Raw genomic sequence first — 21,652 nt, 5'->3', positions numbered from 1 at the left:
CATAGACTTATAGTCATGGCGGAAATAATTTAGCAAAAATACGTAGAATGTCGTTTATGTTTAACTAAGTTAAGATTCGTTTTAAACTATTTTCATATGGGTTTTTTTTTTCTGATGTAGTTACCTGCACAATATGTCTGGACTATCAGGTTACCTTTTTCCTATTTCGCAACTCGTAAACATAAAAAAGGTTTATACATTAAAACATATGTGAGAGATGACAAAACTATTAATTTTTAAAATCACTGGCGAACAAGGATTGAACCCCATGTTTGCTATGATGGGTAAGCCTTACCTATACAGTTTATGTTAAAACTGATAAGATGTCATTGAAACAAAGGGAAACAAAGTAAGTTATATGACGAGTTATATCTGAAATGTTCGACAAAGTGGAACAATTTCACCACATGTGCCGGTAGGCGATATACTATGTTTGCAGACTACTAAAACAAAGTTTAGGACATGCCACCTCTAGAATAACAACCGTTGGCACTGCGCACCGAAATGCTAAAATATCATCCTTGTGTTTGTGTGTTTGGTTTCATATCAGACAAAACTACAGAGCTATCACTAAATGTGATCAATACTGCTGAACACTTTTTAAAACCCAATGGTGTATAAATCTAAAATGGAGGGTGGTGTGTGCGTTTATTAAGATGTCGGATAGGGTGAGGAGGGGTAACCCACGTGATTGTGTCTTATTACGTGATCAAATTATGGAAGTAGTTAGTTTCACGAACTTAAAGGTTGGGTATAGGTACCCCAAACATTATCAGTCTCAGAAAAATTCATGTCACGCGCATCTAAACATCACGGTGCTCATGTGGAATCTTATATTAAGACTGTGGAAGTAGTTTGCACCACAGAGTTTTCAACCGACCGACTTGCCAGCCGTAAGGAATCTTGTATAACCCTAAACTTCGTTTTCGGCCATATAATTGATTTAACCTGTACGTTCCACGTTTTTACTGTTTTCCATTACTGTCTATTTCTTAGAATAGAGAATATAAATCTATCAGAAGATTCTTATGAAGCAAAAATAAACAACCGAGCAAAATAACAACAGAGCCTGTTTATGGGAGCAAATCAAATTTGCAAAACCTCTCACGTCCCCAAGCACAGCCTAAAGTGAAAATAAATATACTACGAAATCGAAAGGGCTTAAAGATCCCAAAATGGATCAGATGTAATAGAAACACTGTATCCAGGTATGGGACGATATTTACAGACTGCTGTTAAAGATCATTTGGAAGCATGGAAAGCACAATGCAAATGGTTCTAAAGACATTTTAGTGACTTTATTCTGACAGTAAGCATGTTTTCAACAGGCTAAAACGTTATATGCTTATTCTGTCGCGTCTCTCCTCGATTCTTTTTATGTTTGATTGACAAGAACTGCAAAACAATTCCACGCTTGTTCTTCTTAGACCTCAGCTCTGATTCATCCAATTTTCGTTATTGATCTTTTAACAAATTTTCCAATACACCTGACACAAATCTTGTATTTCTGTTTACCTTGTGTCCCGTATTCGGTATTGCTTTATGATTAAAGGTATTATTACACCCAGCCAGGCATGAAATAACTGCAGTATACTATGTTTACGCGTATCACGCCTGACAGTTTCTTTTGTAAAGACTTCTACGGTACAGTTGTCATTGTGGGGCGGTGTACCATTCTCCATATTTCGATTTCGTCTTGACGGAGTTGGGTGTTGTAGTGTCAACACCTGTGATAAATTTTGTTCATTCTCGCTATATTTGGACTAGTAAGCCCGCAAGATGGCTAGGAGTTCGTGTGGGACTTGTATGCTCGTGTCTGCAACAATTTTAGGACCGATTGTTATGATTTTATTGGCTGTGTCGTTCGCGACAGATCACTGGTTGGAATTTGATGTAGATACGCGAGATCTATCTTCAAATGTACTACAACAGAGGGACACAGACTTTTTAATGGCTAGATACACACACTCAAGAAACAGAGGGCTGTTTAGAGAATGTTACCCAGGAAATGATACGAAATGTAAGTATTGAAGCTTTGGTGTGCGTCAGATCGTGTTTAAAAGTGTGCCCCACCTAGTTTTAACAATGAATAGCCCGGTTACTCATTCGTGACAGGTGTAAAGTGGCATACCTTACTTTTTTAAATATATTTAAATCGTTCTTTATATTTCTTACACATTGCAAAATGTCGCTTTTAATGACTCGATTTAAGGTATAAACTATGTAGGTGTGTTGATATAATTTCAGTAACCGGTTTGTCATTTATAGTAATATGTTTTCTATTTTAAGCCTTCGATCTTTATGATCTATTCACAGATCAATCCGCCTCGTTCACTAAATATCAACTGTCATGTTTTGGTTATGTTTCGCTTATATGAGACAAATTATGACATATGTTACATTGTAACAATCACCTGTTGCCAAAGGCAGTTATTTTTATTATCAAGTGTTCAATAAATTGTCAGATGTTACAAACCGAAGGAGAAGGCAAGTCTAATCACTTTGTCAATGCCAGTATCATATACGTGAAGAAAAGACTATTATGCCGTAGTGGCATCATATACGTGAAGAAAAGACTATTATGCCGTAGTGGCATCATATACGTGAAGAAAAGACTATTATGCCGTAGTGGCATCTATACGTGAAGAAAAGACTATATGCCGTCGTGGCACAATACTGAAGAAAAGATATTATGCGTATGGCATATATACGTGAAGAAAAGACTATTTATTGCCATATGTCGGCATCATATACTGAATAAGAAATATTATGCCGAGTGGCATCATATACGTGAAGAAAAGACTATTATGCCGTAGTGGCATCATATACGTGAAGAAAAGACTATTATGCCGTAGTGTCAGTCTGGTTCAAAGCTTGTAACACTGAGCAGGTCGGAGACATCCTCTGGATTGAGAGACATTCTCTCGAATTAAACATTGTCTCTCGTTCGAAAGAAAAAATGTCTTTCGATCGAAAGACTCAAATTAGCTTAAGCAATGAAAGTCATTGAAAGAGTAATTAAAACTCTCGTTTTAGAATGCGCAAATTTATTTCAAATACAGAAAATTATCTTTCTTATATCAAATTTTCAAAATCAAAATTATTTTGGGAATTTTGTTTAAGCATTATAATGCTTAAGCAAACTTCAATGGCAATGTGTTTCTTGTAAAGTTTACTTGAAATAACAAACTGCTTCAATGAATAAATAATGCGACTGTAATGAAATGATTGTTTTAATAATGATTTCATGTTTTTTCAACACTTAAGCGAAATACAGTCTTTCGATCGAAAGACATTTTGTCTTTCAAACGAGGAACAGTGTTTAGATATAGAGACTGTCTCTCAATCCAGGGGAAGTCTCCGACCTGCTGAGTCGCTGTAGCAGACATGTGATGGTGAATGGCTGCTGAAACCAGCCTGTCTGGTGGCCTTTAATTGATTAGCCTTTAAACAAATATAGTATCGCATCTTTTGTGCAGTATAAAGTGTTTGTGTTGGTATTATTAACAAACATATATAATAGACGGTAACAATTTTGTACACGATTATTATTTCTAAACTTTGACGGACATTTCCTGGGGTTAATTATTTGGCTTCAAGAAAGAAATAATAAAGCAAAAACAGCCACTAATTTGAGTTATGTGTAGTTTGATGAATAGACCTGTCATCATTTAGTTTTTGTCAGTTTTATGATTTCATGTGCCAAACGGAAATTGTTTTTAGGTTAAAAATATTTATTTATTGGGGCATAAATACAAATAACAATAGCCAAATGTAGCTATTATCCTACCTTTATATTTGTATGCAGTATCTTCTGCAGTTGCACAAGGTTTTAACAGTACATCAAACACATTCGCCTGCCTGCCACCCTCCCACCCGCCTATTTACCTACCTACCTTGCGAGTATTATGGGCAGCGTGCACGCCGGGTATTAGTGAAGAATAAAAGTAAAACTGGAAGAAGTCTTCCAGACATAGTGAGACTATGAGACAAAACATGATTGTTAAAATGTTAAAAACAGTAACAGAGTAAAAGAAGGTTAAAAACAACTGTTATATTTAATACTGGAACAGGGCCACTGCCTGCTTGAAGGATTCAAGATCAGGCAGAGTCGCAATATGCGGGGGTGACCTGTTCCACAGGACTGTGGTGTGAGGGGAAAAGGAAAATTTAAAGAAGTCCGAGTTGACATGAATTTGACGGAGACTGAGGGGGTGCATCTGTTTGGTTAACCTGGTTGGGACTTCTAAGTAAGTTGGAAGCGGGATGGCTGCAAGATGGTGATAAATCTTGTAGAACATGACCAGTTTGGAGTCTAGGCGTCTCTTCTCAGTAGGTTCATTACGCTAGTGTATCATGAATAATCGTTTTTAACCCATCTGACTGTGCTTTCCAGCTTATGTATGTTAAGATGTGTGTGGGGGGACCATACAGATGAGGCGTATTCTAATTGTAGTCTGACCAGTGTTTTGTATGATATTGCTTTGACATTTTCGTGATTTGTTTTGATGTTGCGTCCATATTTATGTTATTACTATACTTCCTGCTGTATCTTTTCCAGTGGGCTTTCGAAATTTTCAAATAACTAAATAAACTTAAATTGGACCTTAATCACTCCCTTTTTCAACTGCATCTCAACAGCCCCTTCCAACTACACATCAAAAGATTTTCCTTCTACACCTCAAATGTTCCGTTTTCAGTACAGCTTACCGTATACATCTTATTCTGATTTCTAAAGCCAAAACAGTCAGGTGGCTTCGAACACTGGCCAGGCAGCCATCAACTTAGTAATTATCAACCTAAAGAGTGGGTTCATGTGGGAGGTTAATGGTCCATGACCAAAGGTGTCTTCTCCATGAGTCATTAATTTTGTCTTCATTCCTTAAAATAGGGTTTAACTTACTATCCAAAAACTACTGTTTACCACCCGCTTAGCTCAGTAGGGAGGGTGCAGATCTACGGATCGCAAGGTCGTGATTTCAATCCCCGGGCGTGGCATATGTTTTCCGTGACGATTTGATAAAAGACATTGTGTCTGAAATCATTCGTCCTCCATCTCTGATTCATTTGGAGAAGTGGACAGTTACTTGTGGAGAACAGGTTTGTACCGGTACAGAATGCAGGTACACTGGTTAGGTTAACTGCCCGCCGTCACATAACTGAAATACTGTTGAAAAACGGCGTTAAACCCAAAACAAAACAAAACAAAACAAAGAAAGAAAAAAAAAACAACAAACAAACAAAAGAAAAAAAACTACAGAAAACTAAAGTAATGTTCCATTTTAAAATACTTGCCTATGTTAAAAATGCAGACAAGTAAAATGATATAAAGATGCAAATAAAATAAAACGAGCAAACATTGTTCCTAAGACAAAACTTGTATTACGAATTTCCATTTTCATTACGTCAAAAGATGCGAGTATGCGAGCATGTTTAGTAGGACTGTCTGTCTGTCTGTCTGTTGTGTTGCAAAGCTGTAAAATAAATAGCCAATGCGTCACATGTCTTATCGTTTTATCCCGAAGTGTTTGTTTCTAAACATATGACTCTAATAGAAAAGGTACAGGGGCCAACAACCGACTGAAATGTTGAACCTGATCCTGACTTTTTAAATTGTTGAAAACAGGTTTCACAGTGTGATATTATTACCGCGGTATGGGGGTATTGGCGTTTCATGTTACATCCCTGAAACCACGATAGGCAAAAATTACCCATAATACACCAGTCAGATCTCCACTCCTGTTAGGGTGTACAATTTCAGGTCAACATTTGAAGAGTGGTAAAGTGTGCATGTAGCGAGAGTATAAGAGATAAGATCATTTACCCGAGGACATTAAATTTCTTTTACAAAGGATGGTTGCATTTTTCAGTTTTCTATCTTGTCATATCCTAATCATCAACATCAGTAGCAGCAGCAGATTCATAATAATCACAGTTATCGTTATCATCATCATCATCATCATCACCATTGTCATTGTCGCCAGTAACAAGAGTTTGTGAACATGTTTCAAACATACATGTCCTCTGATATGAAGAGCATAACACGAGATTGAAAAATATACATGTAGTATGTTAAAAGAGTACAAATGTTGGAGAAAGGAATTCGTCAGATCAGAACGTTCTCAGTATCATTAATAATGAACAGTCACAAGTTGTTTAAAAGTTGAAAATTTATTCCAATGGACGGAACGCATTGGCTTATATTTTAATTGAAAATGCTTCTCATTGCATTAAACACTGTCTAAATACGTCTATAGTATCTGAAAAAAAAACTAGACAGAAAGGAAAAAATCTGCACTACTTTAATATTTCCACGTCGCTTATTTGCATGCACGTTTTTAGAGTCGTGAATTTATTTATTCCACATCTTTGATATACAGGACAACTACAACGTGTAAAAAGTTTTTAAAATATTTTATTTTCCTTTGATGATTCAGTTGTTAAAGGACCACATAATTTTCACGTTTAACAGTGTTTTTTTTTACAACATAACACTAGGTTACGTACTACCTCTTAATGTTATCATTCTAGGTCTTTTTGGAAGTTACAGTGACATAGTTTTATGACATCATATAAAAAAAATAAATTTTCTTATCATAAACAAAATCACCTTTCTGGTAACATAGTTTTATCAAGTTACACATTTCTATATATAATGTGCTTTAATACGCATATACACACATATCTTCCTGTTAGTTTGCATATAAAACAGTAAGAACATTGTGTAAGAAGATAATTGTATGCATCTTATTCATCATTCAAGTGCATTTGTACAGGGAAAACTTTAATGGCTAAAGACGTAAATGTGAACATCATCTTTGACACTTTAATATCTAAATCTTGCGAAAATAGCCCGCAGTGTAAAATTACAGTTGCGGCGATGATTTTAAAACTTACTCCGCTATACATCACGTTTTTCAGTGTTTTTCGTATTACTCATTATTTATGCTTTATAAATAAGAGGAATGTAACTTAAAAAAAACGACCGGTATTAAATTGTATTGGTGGGATTGCCTGTGTTCATCTTTACGTTTATGAGAAGCCGTTTTATGAAATACCCTTTTTAGCTCATCTGATTTTTTGAATAAAAATGATGAGTTATTGTCATCACTTGAGCGGTTGTCGGCGTCGGCGTCGGCGTTGCCTGGTTAAGTTTTATGTTTAGGTCAGCTTTTCTCCTAAACTATCAAAGCTATTGCTTTAAAACTTGGAATACTTGTTCACCATCATAAGCTGACCCTGTATAGCAAGAAACATAACTCCATCTTGCTTTTTGCAAGATTTATGGCCCCTTTTGTACTTAGAAAATATCAGATTTCTTGGTTAAGTTTTATGTTTAGGTTAACTTTTTTCCTAAACTATCAAAGCTATTGCTTTGAAACTTGGAATACTTGTTCACCATCATAAGCAGACCCTGTACATCAAGAAACATAACTCCATCTTCCTTTTTGCAAGATTTATTGCCCCTTTTGGACTTAGAAAATCAGTTTTCTTGGTTAAGTTTTATGTTTAGGTCAGCTTTTATCCAAAACTATCAAAGCTATTGCTTTAAAACTTGCAACACTTGTTCACCATCATAAGTTGACCCTGTACAGCAAGAAACATAACTCTGTCCTGCTTTTTGCAAGATTTATGGCCCCTTTTGGACTTAGAAAATGTCAGATTTCTTGGTTAAGTTTTATGTTTAGATCAACTTTTTCTCTTAAACTATCAAAGCTATTGCTTTGAAACTTGCAACACTTGTTCACCATCATAAGCTGACCCTGTACAGCAAGCAACATAACTCCATCCTGCTTTTTGCAATAATTATTGCCCCTTTTGGACTTAGAAAATCATTTTCTTGGTTGAGTATTATGTTTAAGTCAACTTTTCTCATAAACTATCAAAGCTATTGCACCATCATAAGTGGACACTGTACATCAAGAAACATAACTCTATCCTGCTTTTTGCAAGAATGATGGCCCTTTTTACACTTAGAAAATCATGGGTAGGACAATATTTCTATTACACAAAAAAAAATCAGATGAGCGTCAGCACCCGCAAGGCGGTGCTCTTGTTTTTGTATGCCATTGACTTTACTTTGATCAGTTTGTACATTTATGAGCACTGAAATTGATACGTACGTAAAACCATTTACGTATAAAATTTGCCGTTCTAAACAGTGCAGCAGAAGAGTGTGACAGTGTACATTGTCAAGTGGTCTGCTCATAATAACAATGATAATTACGGCTCAGTGAATAACCTAGCTGTTATCTAGACGAAAGTCTTTGGGTGCTGTTTTTTTTAGTCTTTTATTGGTGCAAAGCGTTACTGGATTGCATTACATTTTAAAACGCTCAAGTTGTCCCGTCCATCCCGTAAGACGACATTTACGAAGAATTCGTTTGTTGTATATATACTTTTATAAATTAAACGTCCATAAAGAGTTTTATGCAATATTCGGAACTTTTGATGGCTTCAATAATTCATAAATATATCATATTTCTTCAGATTTAATTGGCTATAATTTAATGATTCACGTGTTATAAAGTTACTGTTTTATAACAATGTAGAACATTCATATGAAGTTTATTCTTTGATCTGGGGAAGAAAATATAACGATGATTACATTCAACGTATTCAAGTCTTGAGAGAAAACATATATTTCAACATATTGTAGGCAGGGGCCTCTATGGCCGAGTTATGGTCATTGACTACAGATCACTTGCCACATTGCCACACACCGATGTGGGTTCGATACCGTTCTTGGGGTGTAGAATTCTTCACGCCAGGAAGCCATCCGACTTGCTAACGGAAGTTCACTGTTCCTTCTCGGGTGCAGGCTCGTTCCTGAAACAACGCACGGTGGGGCACATGAGGTCTACCTCTATTATTGAAGCTAGAAAAGTCGTCAAAAGACCTAGATTGTATCATTGTGACGTTACACCTAGTCCCAATGCGTGACTTCAGTTACCCCCCATGACGGTCCGTCCTAATATAAAATGAAAGTGATAATTACGTCACGAGTTGGACTATATACGTTACACCCAGTATTAAAGGTGTTCAAATAATTCGCGTACGTGAAGAACTTGCCTGTATACTCATGGGTTTCTACCATTTTACAGTTGTTATAACTCCTTAAAAATAAAGATTATGAAATACCGCTATATACTAGTATTTACAATCTTATATACACTTCGGACGCATACATACGTTAAATGTCAATCACTGTTTTGTATGGGGAATTACATTTTGATTATTGTCCAAATTTCGTACAAGTTTGACCATAATATCAGAAGTTTTCTTTTTGTCCAGTTTTAGAGAACAGACAGTCCACAGACGAGGAACCAGTAGACGACCATTGTTTCTACGTACGTTATGAGATCCCGGAGGAACAGACTGATCAAGGGGATTGGTCGGATGATTTCCTCTCTAGAATACGTAAGTTTTACAATAAAACTTCCACCATAGCAACCCACTATGTACAGTTTGTTGAAGAAGAAACTCAGTGCATTCATTACCTTGAGTTTAACTTCGTGAAGTGTGATTCCTTTTAATTTCAGATTTAGTTGGCCTATCAGCTTGAATGCAAAAAGCCTGTTAGTACTGACAAAGTAGCCAGATTCATGTTTTTCTGGAACACCTATATTGACTTACAGTCTAGTGTTTTTGCATAGTTACCACACGAACTTGTCGAGTTTATTTTCTTTTTAAAGTGGTTGTACTGCAGTTCTATCGAAGTATTCAGCTTTTTAACTCTTGAATTTGAAGTCGACATTTTGATTTGATAAAATCTGTACAAACATATTAAACATATCACTGGACGAAAGAGGGCACTTGATTATACGTAATACCCGGTATATTTGAGATCATTGGAGCGTCACAGGGTAGTAGTTTGTCTTTCATTAAAAAAAGCTTTATTCTATAATCTATTTACCTAACACGGTGAAAGCACACATACGATGACATTTTATTGAATGACACATGTATACATGCACGTCAGCCCAGTTATCACCAGGGGTTTCAGAATACACCGGCGGAAGAGCCCGTTGTGTTCCAGCTATGTAAAAATCAACAGTCGAGTAAATTCAATATAACAGTGGAACGATGTTCACCCACACTTAAAATCGGCTTAAATCATCAGTGATTGATGAACAGTCCCAGTCTTCAGCTATAAACAGCATTGATTTATTCGTGTTTATATCAAACGTTTTGCAGTATAACAAGGGGTACTTCAAGACAGTGCTAAAGACTCGCACGCAGTACACTAATGTATAATTCAAGACAGGGCCTAAGTTTCACAGTACACTAATGTGTACTTCAAGGCAGTGTCAACGACTAGCACGCAGTACACTAATGTTTACTTCTAGACAGTGCTAAAGTTTCAAAGTATACCAATGTGTACTTCAAGACAGTGCCAACGTTTCAAAGTATACCAGTGTGTACTTCAAGACAGTGCCAACGTTTCAAAGTATACCTATGTTTACTTCAAGACAGTGCTAAAGTTTCGAAGTATACCTATGTTTACTTCAAGACAGTGCCAATGTTTCAAAGTATACCAGTGTGTACTTCAAGACGGTGCCAACGTTTCAAAGTATACCAGTATGCACTTCAAGATAGTGCTTTACTTCAAGGCAGTGTCAACGACTAGCATACAGTAAATTAATGTATACTTTCAGACAGTGCCAACGTTTCAAAGTATACCTATGTGTACTTCAAGGCTTTGTCAAACGACTAACACGCAGTACACTAATGTTTACTTCAAGACAGTTCCAGCGTTTCAAAGTATACTAATATGTATTCAGGCAGTGCCACTGACTAGCACGCATACTAATGTATAGGGTTTACTTCAAGACAGTTCCAGCGTTTCAAAGTATATCTAATATGTATTCAAGGCTTGCCACTGACTAGCACGCAGTACTACATGTATAGGTTTACTTCAAGACAGTTCCAACGTTTCAAAGTATACTAATATGTATTCAAGGCAGTGCCACTGACTAGCACGCAGTACTACATGTATAGGGTTTACTTCAAGACAGTTCCAACGTTTCAAAGTATACTAATATGTATTCAAGGCAGTGCCACTGACTAGCACGCAGTACTACATGTATAGGGTTTACTTCAAGACAGTGCCAACGTTTCAAAGTATACTAATATGTATTCAAGGCAGTGCCACTGACTAGCACGCAGTACACATGTATAGGGTTTACTCAAGACAGTGCCAACGTTTCAAAGTATACTATATGTATTCAAGGCAGGCACTGACTAGCACGCAGTACTACAGTATAGGGTTTACTTCAAGACAGTTCCAACGTTTCAAAGTATACTAATATGTATTCAAGGCAGTGCCACTGACTAGCACGCAGTACTACATGTATAGGGTTTACTTCAAGACAGTTCCAACGTTTCAAAGTATACTAATATGTATTCAAGGCAGTGCCACTGACTAGCACGCAGTACACATGATAGGTTTTAAACTTCAAGACAGTTCCAACGTTTCAAAGTATACATAATGTATTCAAGGCAGTGCACTGACTAGCACGCAGTACTACATTTTAAGGTTTACTTCAAGACAGTGCCAACGTTTCAAAGTATATAATATGTATTCAAGGCAGTGCCACTGACTAGCCGCAGTACTACTTGTATAGGGTTTACTTCAAGACAGTGCAACGTTTCAAAGTATACTAATATGTATTCAAGGCAGTGCCACTGACTAGCACGCAGTACTACTTGTATAGGGTTTACTTCAAGACAGTGCCAACGTTTCAAAGTATACTAATATGTATTCAAGGCAGTGTCACTGACTAGCACGCAGTACTACATGTATAGGGTTTACTTCAAGACAGTGCCAACGTTTCAAAGTATACTAATATGTATTCAAGGCAGTGCCACTGACTAGCACGCAGTACTACATGTATAGGGTTTACTTCAAGACAGTTCCAACGTTTCAAAGTATACTAATATGTATTTAAGGCAGTGCCACTGACTAGCACGCAGTACTACATGTATAGGGTTTACTTCAAGACAGTGTCAACGTTTCAAAGTATACTAATATGTATTCAAGGCAGTGCCACTGACTAGCACGCAGTACACTAATGTTTAACTCAAGACAGTGCCAACGTTTCAAAGTATACTAATGTGTTTTTCAAAGCTAGTGTTAACGACTAGCACGCAGTACACTAATGTTTAACTCAAGACAGTGCCAACGTTTCAAAGTATACGAAGGTGTACTTCAAGACATTGCCAACGACTAGCACGCAGTGCACTAATGTACACTTCAAGACAGTGCCAAAGTACATTAATGTGTACTTCAAGACATTGCCAATGTTTAGTGGTACTATTATTTGAACTTCAATGCAGTATCAGCGTTTTGTAGTGCGCTCAAGTGCACTTCCAGACTGTCAACGTTTCTCAGTACACTCACGTGTGCTTCTAGGCAACGTTTCTATGTAAACTCGTGTGTAGTTTAAAACGATACCAGGTTTACAGTGTATGTTTACAGTACGTTCCTAATAAAAACTAGATGGATTCTTTCATATATTTTCGCATATCTTCAGTGGCTGATTACTGCAAATCCCATCCTGTCGTTCTGCCGCCCTGCCATAACGGAATAACGATATTTTGCTTTGTGTTGTTGTTCAGTTGTCTGTTGTTGTTTCTTTTTCACACCCGCAAAAAACGAAACGCTTTCTTGTTTCGATGTCCCGACACAACGGGATAAACAGTGCGACAAAGCAAAAGACTGAAATTGTGTGCACGCTGAAACCAGTGTCCTGAAAACTCATCTCTTTATTCTTTCGTTGTGGCGGCGCGACAGAACGAGACAATAAAAAATGAGTAAACAGTAAAATATCAGTCTTTTGCTTCTCCATTACGATAGTTTCTAATGTATCGCTGTGCCCATCTTTCGCCCCGCCAAAAACGACACAAGTGGGCCTTCATGACGGAGTGGTTAACGTCTCCCTTATGGGTTCGAGCCTCACTCGGGGCGTTGAATTCCTCATGTGAGGAAGCCATCCAACTGGCTTACGGAAGGTCGGTGGTTCTACCCAGGTGCCCGTCCATGATGAAATAATGCACGGAGGGGCGTCTGGGATTTTCCTCCACCATCAAAGCTGAAAAGTCGCCATATGACCTACAGTTGTGTCAGTGAGACGTTAAGCCCAACGAAAAGAAACAAACAAAAAGAAAACCGACACAAAGAAAGAAGGCTAATTTGTATTTTGAAAATTGTCGTCTTGCCATTATGAAGGGGTGGAATAACAACATACACATCTATGCATTAGGAAATATCTGTTGGCATTGAATGATATGTTGCTGTTTTTCTTGTTGTCTCGTTCTGTTGCCCCACCGCATCGACAGAACGAAAACACGATCGTTTATGGGGCGACTTAAAGGCGTCTAAAACTAACAGCATATCGTTCTATCAACAGAACGGCAGAACAAAATTAGACTTTCGGAATGATGGAGGCTACATATGCTGGCTTTAAAATGTCAAACATGTTAGGCAAGGTTGTCAGCTTTTCTGCAGTATTCTGTTTACAAAATCTGAAAACGAAATACGTCCTAAATAAAGGTATCAAGTTTCTTGATCCAAGTTCAGTCTCGAGTCTTACAAGCGATGTTGTCCTGGCGTGAGAGGGCAGTTGGTAGAGGCAACTCAATAACTGAGTCAGAAATAAAGATTATTCGTATGTTTTGTCTTCTAGGCAAAAGTGCTTTGATGTATTAGAACGGAAATTATCACTTGCTTGCAACAATTATAAAGCAACACAATACCCGAAACTAATAATTGAGTACATATTTATGCATGGTATTTCGAAATTTCCTTTTATATTTCAGATTTGATAAGATGTTGGCTGGCATTTTTCATTGTTGCCCTGGTTATTTTCCTGGTTGCCTATGTATTTGGTCTTGTTCTGTGTTGTTGGAGACAATCCAAATGGGCTTACATCGCTGGATTGTGCGCATATATAGCAGGTAAGCAAGGACGTCTACATAAACACTTTTAATTAGTAAGTTACATAAACAGTATGTAGTTTTGTCATTATCACCTGTATATGTTGCAAAAGTGCGATATTCTAGTGTCAGTTTAATTAAATTACTAATATGGCCCTCTATTAGAATCAACAGCGGACAAAACGATACATTTCTTTTGTACAGCACCGCGCATGATGATCATTTACACTACAATTTGACAATGAATTGACGCCTTATTTTAATAAAATGACAACGCCCTGAGCTGCGTCCTCAAGCGTTGAGATAAAGTATGAATTGATAACATATTAAATAAGACTTATTCAACGAAGATTCAAGTCATTAAAAAAACTAAACAATATTTTGTTATGAACCAATCAGTAGGATTTCAATACACAGATGTATGACTTTAAATATCATGTGAACAAGGAAGAATCAAACATTACCAAAAACTTAAACTGCGCTTTAAAACTGTCAATACCCACAAAATACCCATAGTGATGTAAAAGAAACTTGGCCCAACGCCATTTTCATTTTTGGGATAGGAGTTAATTAAAGCAATACAGCAATTTTCTACACAGAAAGCTTGACTACACCACGCATAAACATGACAGCTTGAAAGCTTAAAATACCAGCATAAAGATGACATTCAATAGCTGGTCATTACCTTATCGATCATTTGATCAATTGTACCGAAGGACGCGAAAAAAAAACTAAATTGTTCTCATATGGTAGTACTGTCTTGTGACTAAGATGTCGGCTACTCGTCTAATGGCAGTCGTTGGTTGGATCCATCTTTGGACATGATAATGTCTCCCCAGATGACGCCAGAATTGATTTTCACAGGGCATAGGCCTGAGCTTCAAGCATTATTCACACATACTTAAACTGATATATAAACATTTCTTCTAAATTTAAGCATTCTCCACTGCGGCGTCCATTGCATTTTTCCACGGTGCTGAATACCTGGAGAGAAACAAGATCAGTCAGACGGACCCTTACATGGGCAAGTTCTACCTCTCTTGGGATGCTGTAAGTATATCATTTCTATAACAAGAGATATAGGAAAAACGATTGTAACTTGGCATTGACTAAAACGTTACAAGTACCCGAAATTATTTCGAAAATTCTTGTAATTATTCTAGTCACGCCTTGCTATAAATATTTGGGTATCTCAGACAATTAATATAATTTCAACGAAAAACAGATTTGTTCAAGCAGTTTTACAGAAAAATAAATTCAGTCCAACTATTCTGTAATTATGTCATTCAAATCTATATGTTTCTTTGAGCCTTTGGTCTTACCGTTTTATATAATATTATACAGAATTTCCGCTAAGGTTGCGGGTACATGAGTAGATGTCCTGCTGTTACATAATTATTGCACGGTTTGTTTCAGAGAAAACTTGATTTAAAAAAAAACAAACACTTATTTACCATCAAGGTAAGTGAAAGCTGTGTTACAGACCACCTGTGAACAGAGATCACTGAGCTCTAAAATCAGGTTCATTACCGATGTAAACATTTGCAGCATAGTGAACATGTTCATAAAGACCACTCTTTAAAGCATGGATTATATACCGGACATACTGAATTAATGTCCGGTTAATAACTTATGTCAGGTTGTATTTAGTGACTTTTTGCAGACGTACACATTTATATCCTATTACGTGCATATTTTACATTATTACACTCCTCCTTGAATATATCGCCGCTCCATAGTTTGTGTTTTTGAACGACCTATAGTTTCTGGGCTGAAGTAAAAACTTGAAGAAAAATAAAATGAAAATCTGTCTGACGTCATGTACTTAAAGCGCTTAATTGAATTGCCCTTGGCCGGTAAGTCGTTCAAAAAGTGTACTCTTCTGGTTAAATATAATGCAGTACATGCTTCCAAATGTTTCATTCTATTACATAGTAGTTCAATAATGTTTTCATCAATAACAATACTGTTTAGATGCAACCTGTTTTGTGTTTCTATAAATTTCTTTCATTCCCTGATTTCTCAAACCATAAGTTTCTTCCCGTAGCAGTCATCAAAATATCGGTCTAGTTACGTTTGTTTACATAATGTTATACATCTGTATATTTCAATTTTATCATTTGGTTGTTTCTTTATAGGAGAAAATGGTAGCTTTACTTGAATTTTCGCATACGCCGAATATCTTCCATCATTTGACCTCAAAAATGGCTACTATCTTTGCTAAAATAAGAAATCATTATTTTTTTTGTAGCGAATAAAAATAGTTCGACATTAAGTAAAAACGTCTTCTAGAGCGAACACTTTGAAATGAAGCTGCAATTTTTCTAAGTATTTATTAATTGAGGAATGTATTTTGTTGCTAGAACACGAAGACTGCCACTGACCGTGACTATGGGTACTCTTACATTCTCGGCTGGGTTGGAATGGCGTTAGCTGCTGTTGTTGCTACCCTATACTCGGTCGCAGGCTGCTATATCGGTCAAGAGCGCTATGCTGATAAGGGCGAAAAGGTACATGCGGACAAATATTGCAACTGCATAATCATATCTCAAATATATACACATTATTGTATTTTGCTGTGTTTTAGGCAACCCAGAGGGCTACGGAACGGACTTATGGCTATTCTTATATAGTCGGCTGGATAGCCATGGTGCTCGCCGCATTCACGGCTACATTTTATTCAGTCGCCGGCTGTTATATCGGCGGTGAACGATATTCTGAGAAGGTATTCTAGTATCGTACCCCGTCTATGTTCACGCACCGCACCTAATACCTAACATGCATGTTTCCTTTTAGCTTTTATTTCAATAAAATAATTAGGTATAATCTAGTCAATTTCTGATAGTTTTTATGATATGCCTGAACATAACTTGCATTAGCTAGTCTTTCTTATTTAGAAAGAGTTTAACTTATTTCGTATTTGATTGAAATGTGGCCTACATTTTATTTTGACCAATTTAGAGATTGACTTTGCAGCGACTAGAAATTGACTAGAAGAGGTTTATTATGCATTTAGCAAAACAAGATGTGCACAGTTTTGTTGCAGTGCTATCGCTCGAAGACTGGTAAGGCCCAGGTGCGCCATGCTAATTACAAAATGCTGAAAATCAAATAATTTGAATTTTATATTGTCAACTGATACATGCCAAAGTGCGTAATGCAAAATGCTTTCAAATTCTTAAATAGCTTTATCTCTGTATGTCTAACTTTTAAAGTAAATCAAAGTATGTGAATATGTAACCGCAACTGTCCGCTCATCTATTATCTATTATTTTGAGTATGACACAGCTATGACCATTTAACATCGCAGTGATATTTTGAGAGCTTTATTTGAATAAGCCTTACATTTGGTATTCATATTTCTGCATTTCGCATTTACAAATTATTCGGTATTTAACATTTAGCATGAATTTGACATTGTTTGCATGGCGCATCTGCCTTCCATAGGTTTGGTTTATGTTTGTAAATAGTTCATGGATTGACCTGTTAATAGATGTATTTTCCAATATGTCTTTCCGAGTTTATACCAGATCACACAATTGTATTTAAATAAGCATGAGTTTATGATGTGGCTTTGGTTTCATGTAAATGGGTGTGCTGTTGTCAAGGGCAACTTTGGTATGTGCATGGTATATTTGTCAATGTTTACAAGGTTGCTATATATTTTGTTGGTACTTACCAGTTCTTACTAATATTTCAATGTCCGATGTATCGAACAAATTGCTTTATACATGAATAATAATTTTAATAAAATATTCCCAAACCCAACCCTGCCATGATATCATATAACCTTCTTCAAATCAATAAATTGTCCTACCTTCGAATGCTATGAAACGTTCTGTTAATTAATTAAAGAATTGCTCCTGATTAAATACCAAATCTTACGGGATTTTAGCACATGATTAGGTGTCATGTTTCTCGAATACATTAGAAATTCTGTCACAACAAGTTTTGTCAGTGATACATTAGCCTTCAGTTAAAAGTTTTGCTTATTTCTTTTGCAGTGCTTTTTGCTGAAAGATATAAAATGTTCGTTTGTTTTGTTTCGTTTGTATTACGATATGAGCTTAAAAATGGTAATAGTAAATAAGTGTCGCATAAAAAATGAAAAACTATTTACTAATACTATGATATCTGGTTGTTTGTTAATTTTCAAACAATTATCGTTAGAAAGTAGTTAATGATGCAAAAAAAAAATCTTCCACTTAAGAATGACTATTGTTTATATTGAAATTTTATGTATTTATAGTTAAGTACCCGTGGCTTTTTTTTTTAATGGCAACATGTAACACATATAACATGTTCGTGAGGCTTTTGTTAAGTTACACGATATACAATGATATATAATGAAGTTTCTCATTTATTTCAAACCTACGCGCAAAACAAAAGGAGTATGACATTTTTACGGTACAAAACATTACTTTGATGACATCTTCTCTACAACTGTAACAATGTTATTAATTGAATCATATAAATAATATATTTCCGTTTATGCATGATGGATTTGATGATTGTAAAAAAAATCAAGGCGTTCATTAATATATTGCATCGTGAAGCGACTGTAAATTTAAAAATGACAGTCGAAGGGGAGTAACTCTGGTAAATTCTGAAAACGTTTTAAAACAGATGTCATCATGGATATCTGCTAGCGGTATGAAAATAACACTCGGCTAGTTACATATTCTTACTTTAAACTGTGTGTCCTTAATTAAAACTTCTAGAGCAAGCTTGCTTCTAGATAAAGATAAGTTTCCAGTGATAAAAACAGCTTTTCTTCGCTCATCATTGTTACAGCAAAACAACAATTCTTACATAATAGCAACAGTATAAAGTTATCAGTTATAGTAATCTAGAAGCTATGCTTAATAGCATACTGTATATCACTTTTATACTGACAATGAGTAAAATTTTAAAATATTTTTGTACTACTCGAGCGCATTTCGTAAAGTTATTCTGAAACTGATTTAGTAGCTAATCAATTTTAGAGAGAAAAAAAAAAACAACACTTAAAATATACACATGTCAACCAGTTTTTAAACTGTAGATATACGATATACTATATTACACTTTCTTATGAACATTTCCTTTCATTTTTTTTCAGGAATATTTGGACAAGGGTCGTTCCCGTGATTACCTAGAACGCAGCTACCCTATGCCCCTTGAACCCCCGCATAAGGAGTATTACTACGGTTACCCAGCCAATTACGGGTATCAAGGTCCCTACCTGTATGACATGGACTCCCGCCAAGCACTTCCGGCGATATCGTACGAACCAGCCCAAGGTCCCTATAGGTGGCAATAATGGACGAGTGTTTTTAGATAGTCTGAATGGTTTTGATATATGTTTTTGAATTACTCATTGACTGGTATGACCAATGACGTCAATTTCATACTGTTGGTCTTTTAAGAAAATACAATTAGATCGTTGCCAAGGAATATCTGTCCTAGCCGGCAGACTGTACAAATTTTTTTCTGTGCCGTATTTCTGGCGGGGCTTTTGATGAATCGAAATCATTTTTTCTATGTCATGAACTTGCGTTTGTACTGCATGGTGTTTGATTCCAGGAACATGGCCTGTTAACCTAGCTAGCAATAATTATAGGTAATAATCAACAAAGCAAAGAGAATAGCTGTGCCATGAAAGATAATTCCTTTTTACTGACATGTATATGAATAATACCAATAATGATAGCTTTGTACAAGGGGAATAACATTTTTTGCTATATGGTCCTCTAACATAATGATTTAAAAGTTCTATCTTTAGTGTGTTACATGGGACATAAAAATGTTTATCTAAAATTTAGGATGTGAGTGATGTATGCATAAAATCATTCTATGATAGCTTGCATGTTGAATACAAAGTTGTTCTTGATTTCCAAATACCTTAATATAATTTTATTCTAATACATTTTTATTCATGTATATATTTTCATTTTTCAGCAATATTGGGCATATTCTAGTATCATTGTTCATAATCATATGATATGTTAACAACATTGCAATGTTTAAAGAAGTCAAGCTTTGCACGTCATGGTATGATTTTGTGCTGTCAACCAAGTTACACTTATCAAATCAACATTCTTTTTATTGCCCGTGCAGCAATATTGTTTAGTTTATAAAAACTGGTTCTTCGTGATAAGCTCAATGCCTCTGACAGGCATATACTGAAAAGATAGTACACTGTACAGTACACTAAATTTACAGTAAATATAACTAAACATATATTATGGCTCAAGTTTAACTTAAGGTACGTACAGACAGAAAATATATGATTATTACCGCATACATACGTGCGCACGGGAGCTATGATCGAGCCAGTAAATTTATGTGAAAAAAAACCCTGATAGATGGAAATGGTTTGAAACAGTCGATATCAAGTTACAGTTAGATACTTACAATCAGTTCATCTAGACATAGTTTATGTTTCGCTCTTTTACACATTTTTCTCAAACAAATGTATATATATATATATATTGAACCTTTTAGTATAAAGACAGAATAAATATATACTAATAGACATAATGAGTTGATTGTTAATGTAGCACCTTTCGAATATAATGAAGGTTATTAAGTGGATACAGTATCAAGCATTCAAGCTGGAGGTCTTTCGTTCGAAGTCTGCTTGCTATGACAAAAACCTTCACCAGATATGTAACCCAATTTATTAAGTAGTCCACACTATTCATGATTCCCCTGTCCGGTCGTTCGACCATCTTTCAACATATTTACAATTTCAATAAATTTGGACCACAGTTGTGTAATTCTTCAGGACCTTTGATTATGTATATATCGTACTACTCGCACAGTGAGCTGTATACGCGAATTGTATGTGCCTTTCGACGAATAAAGCTCAATAGTTGTACTTGAAAATATCACGACTGAATTATTAATTACAAATTATTACCACCTTTTTAGCCCCATACAAGATGATGTATGCTTGATTATACGTCTGACCGCTCGTTTGTTTTTCTTAAACATGCAGAGTATGTTGAAAAAGGCATGATATCATGATATAATGGGTCATAACGCGGAAAGTAGTGTTCCACGTATCCACTAACCTCAAATAAATAATTACTGGTCATTTACCAGTCATAAGAGGCTTCCGTATCAAATGTGATCTTAGACCAAAGCATTCTCTAGTTATCTGGCAGAAAATGTTCTACTGTTCTGGGTCAATGTGACCTTGACTTTTGACCTACTGACCTCAAAATCAATAGGGTCATCTGCTGGTCATGATCAACCTCCCTATCAGGTTTTGTGATCCTAGGTGCTAGCATTCTCAAGTTATCCGGAAACGGTTAAACTGTTCTGGGTCACTGTGACCTTGACCTTTGACATGCTAACCTCAAAATCAATAGGGTCATTTGCTGGTCATGACCAGCCTCCCTATCAACTTTAATGATCCTAGGAAGGGCTTACTGTAATGTTGTAAGAACTTGTTGCCCAACCCATTTGCTTTCGTATTTTTGTAATTCTATGTATCTTCTTGAATGTATATATGAGCAATAAATATGGTTAAATCAATGATCCTAGGCCCAAGCGTTCTTGAGTTATCATCCGGAAACCGTTTAACTGTTCCGGGTCACTGTGACCATGACCTAACGATCTCATGACCAACCTTTCTATAAACTTTCATGATCCTAGGCCTAAGCATTCTTGAGTTATCATCCGGAAACCGATTGGTCTACTGACAGACCGACCGGCATCTGCATAC

The 21,652-nt window shown here is 36.1% G+C and overlaps 1 protein-coding gene across 2 annotated transcripts; it reads left to right on the top strand.

The window, feature by feature from the left end:
- The first annotated feature begins 1,624 nt into the window (after positions 1-1,624).
- On the top strand, positions 1,625-20,460 carry LOC123564328 (uncharacterized). Of its 2 annotated transcripts, none has more exons than XM_045357828.2 (6): positions 1,625-2,020; positions 9,295-9,420; positions 13,822-13,959; positions 14,876-14,988; positions 16,526-16,663; positions 19,040-20,460. In XM_045357828.2, exons 1-6 carry the CDS (start codon positions 1,780-1,782, stop codon positions 19,238-19,240), a joined length of 957 nt encoding a protein of 318 aa, XP_045213763.2. In that variant the 5' UTR covers positions 1,625-1,779; the 3' UTR covers positions 19,241-20,460. The 2 variants fall into 2 exon arrangements, with proteins under 2 accessions (XP_045213763.2, XP_045213762.2); XM_045357827.2 differs by lacking the exon at positions 16,526-16,663 and adding an exon at positions 16,302-16,448 and having other exon boundaries at positions 1,628-2,020.
- The last annotated feature ends 1,192 nt before the right edge of the window (positions 20,461-21,652 follow it).

This window comes from Mercenaria mercenaria, chromosome 2 (assembly GCF_021730395.1).
Source record: "Mercenaria mercenaria strain notata chromosome 2, MADL_Memer_1, whole genome shotgun sequence".
Classification (NCBI taxonomy): domain Eukaryota; kingdom Metazoa; phylum Mollusca; class Bivalvia; order Venerida; family Veneridae; genus Mercenaria; species Mercenaria mercenaria.
Note: the sequence above shows the minus strand (reverse complement) of the source record. Positions and strands in the feature narration are given on the sequence as shown.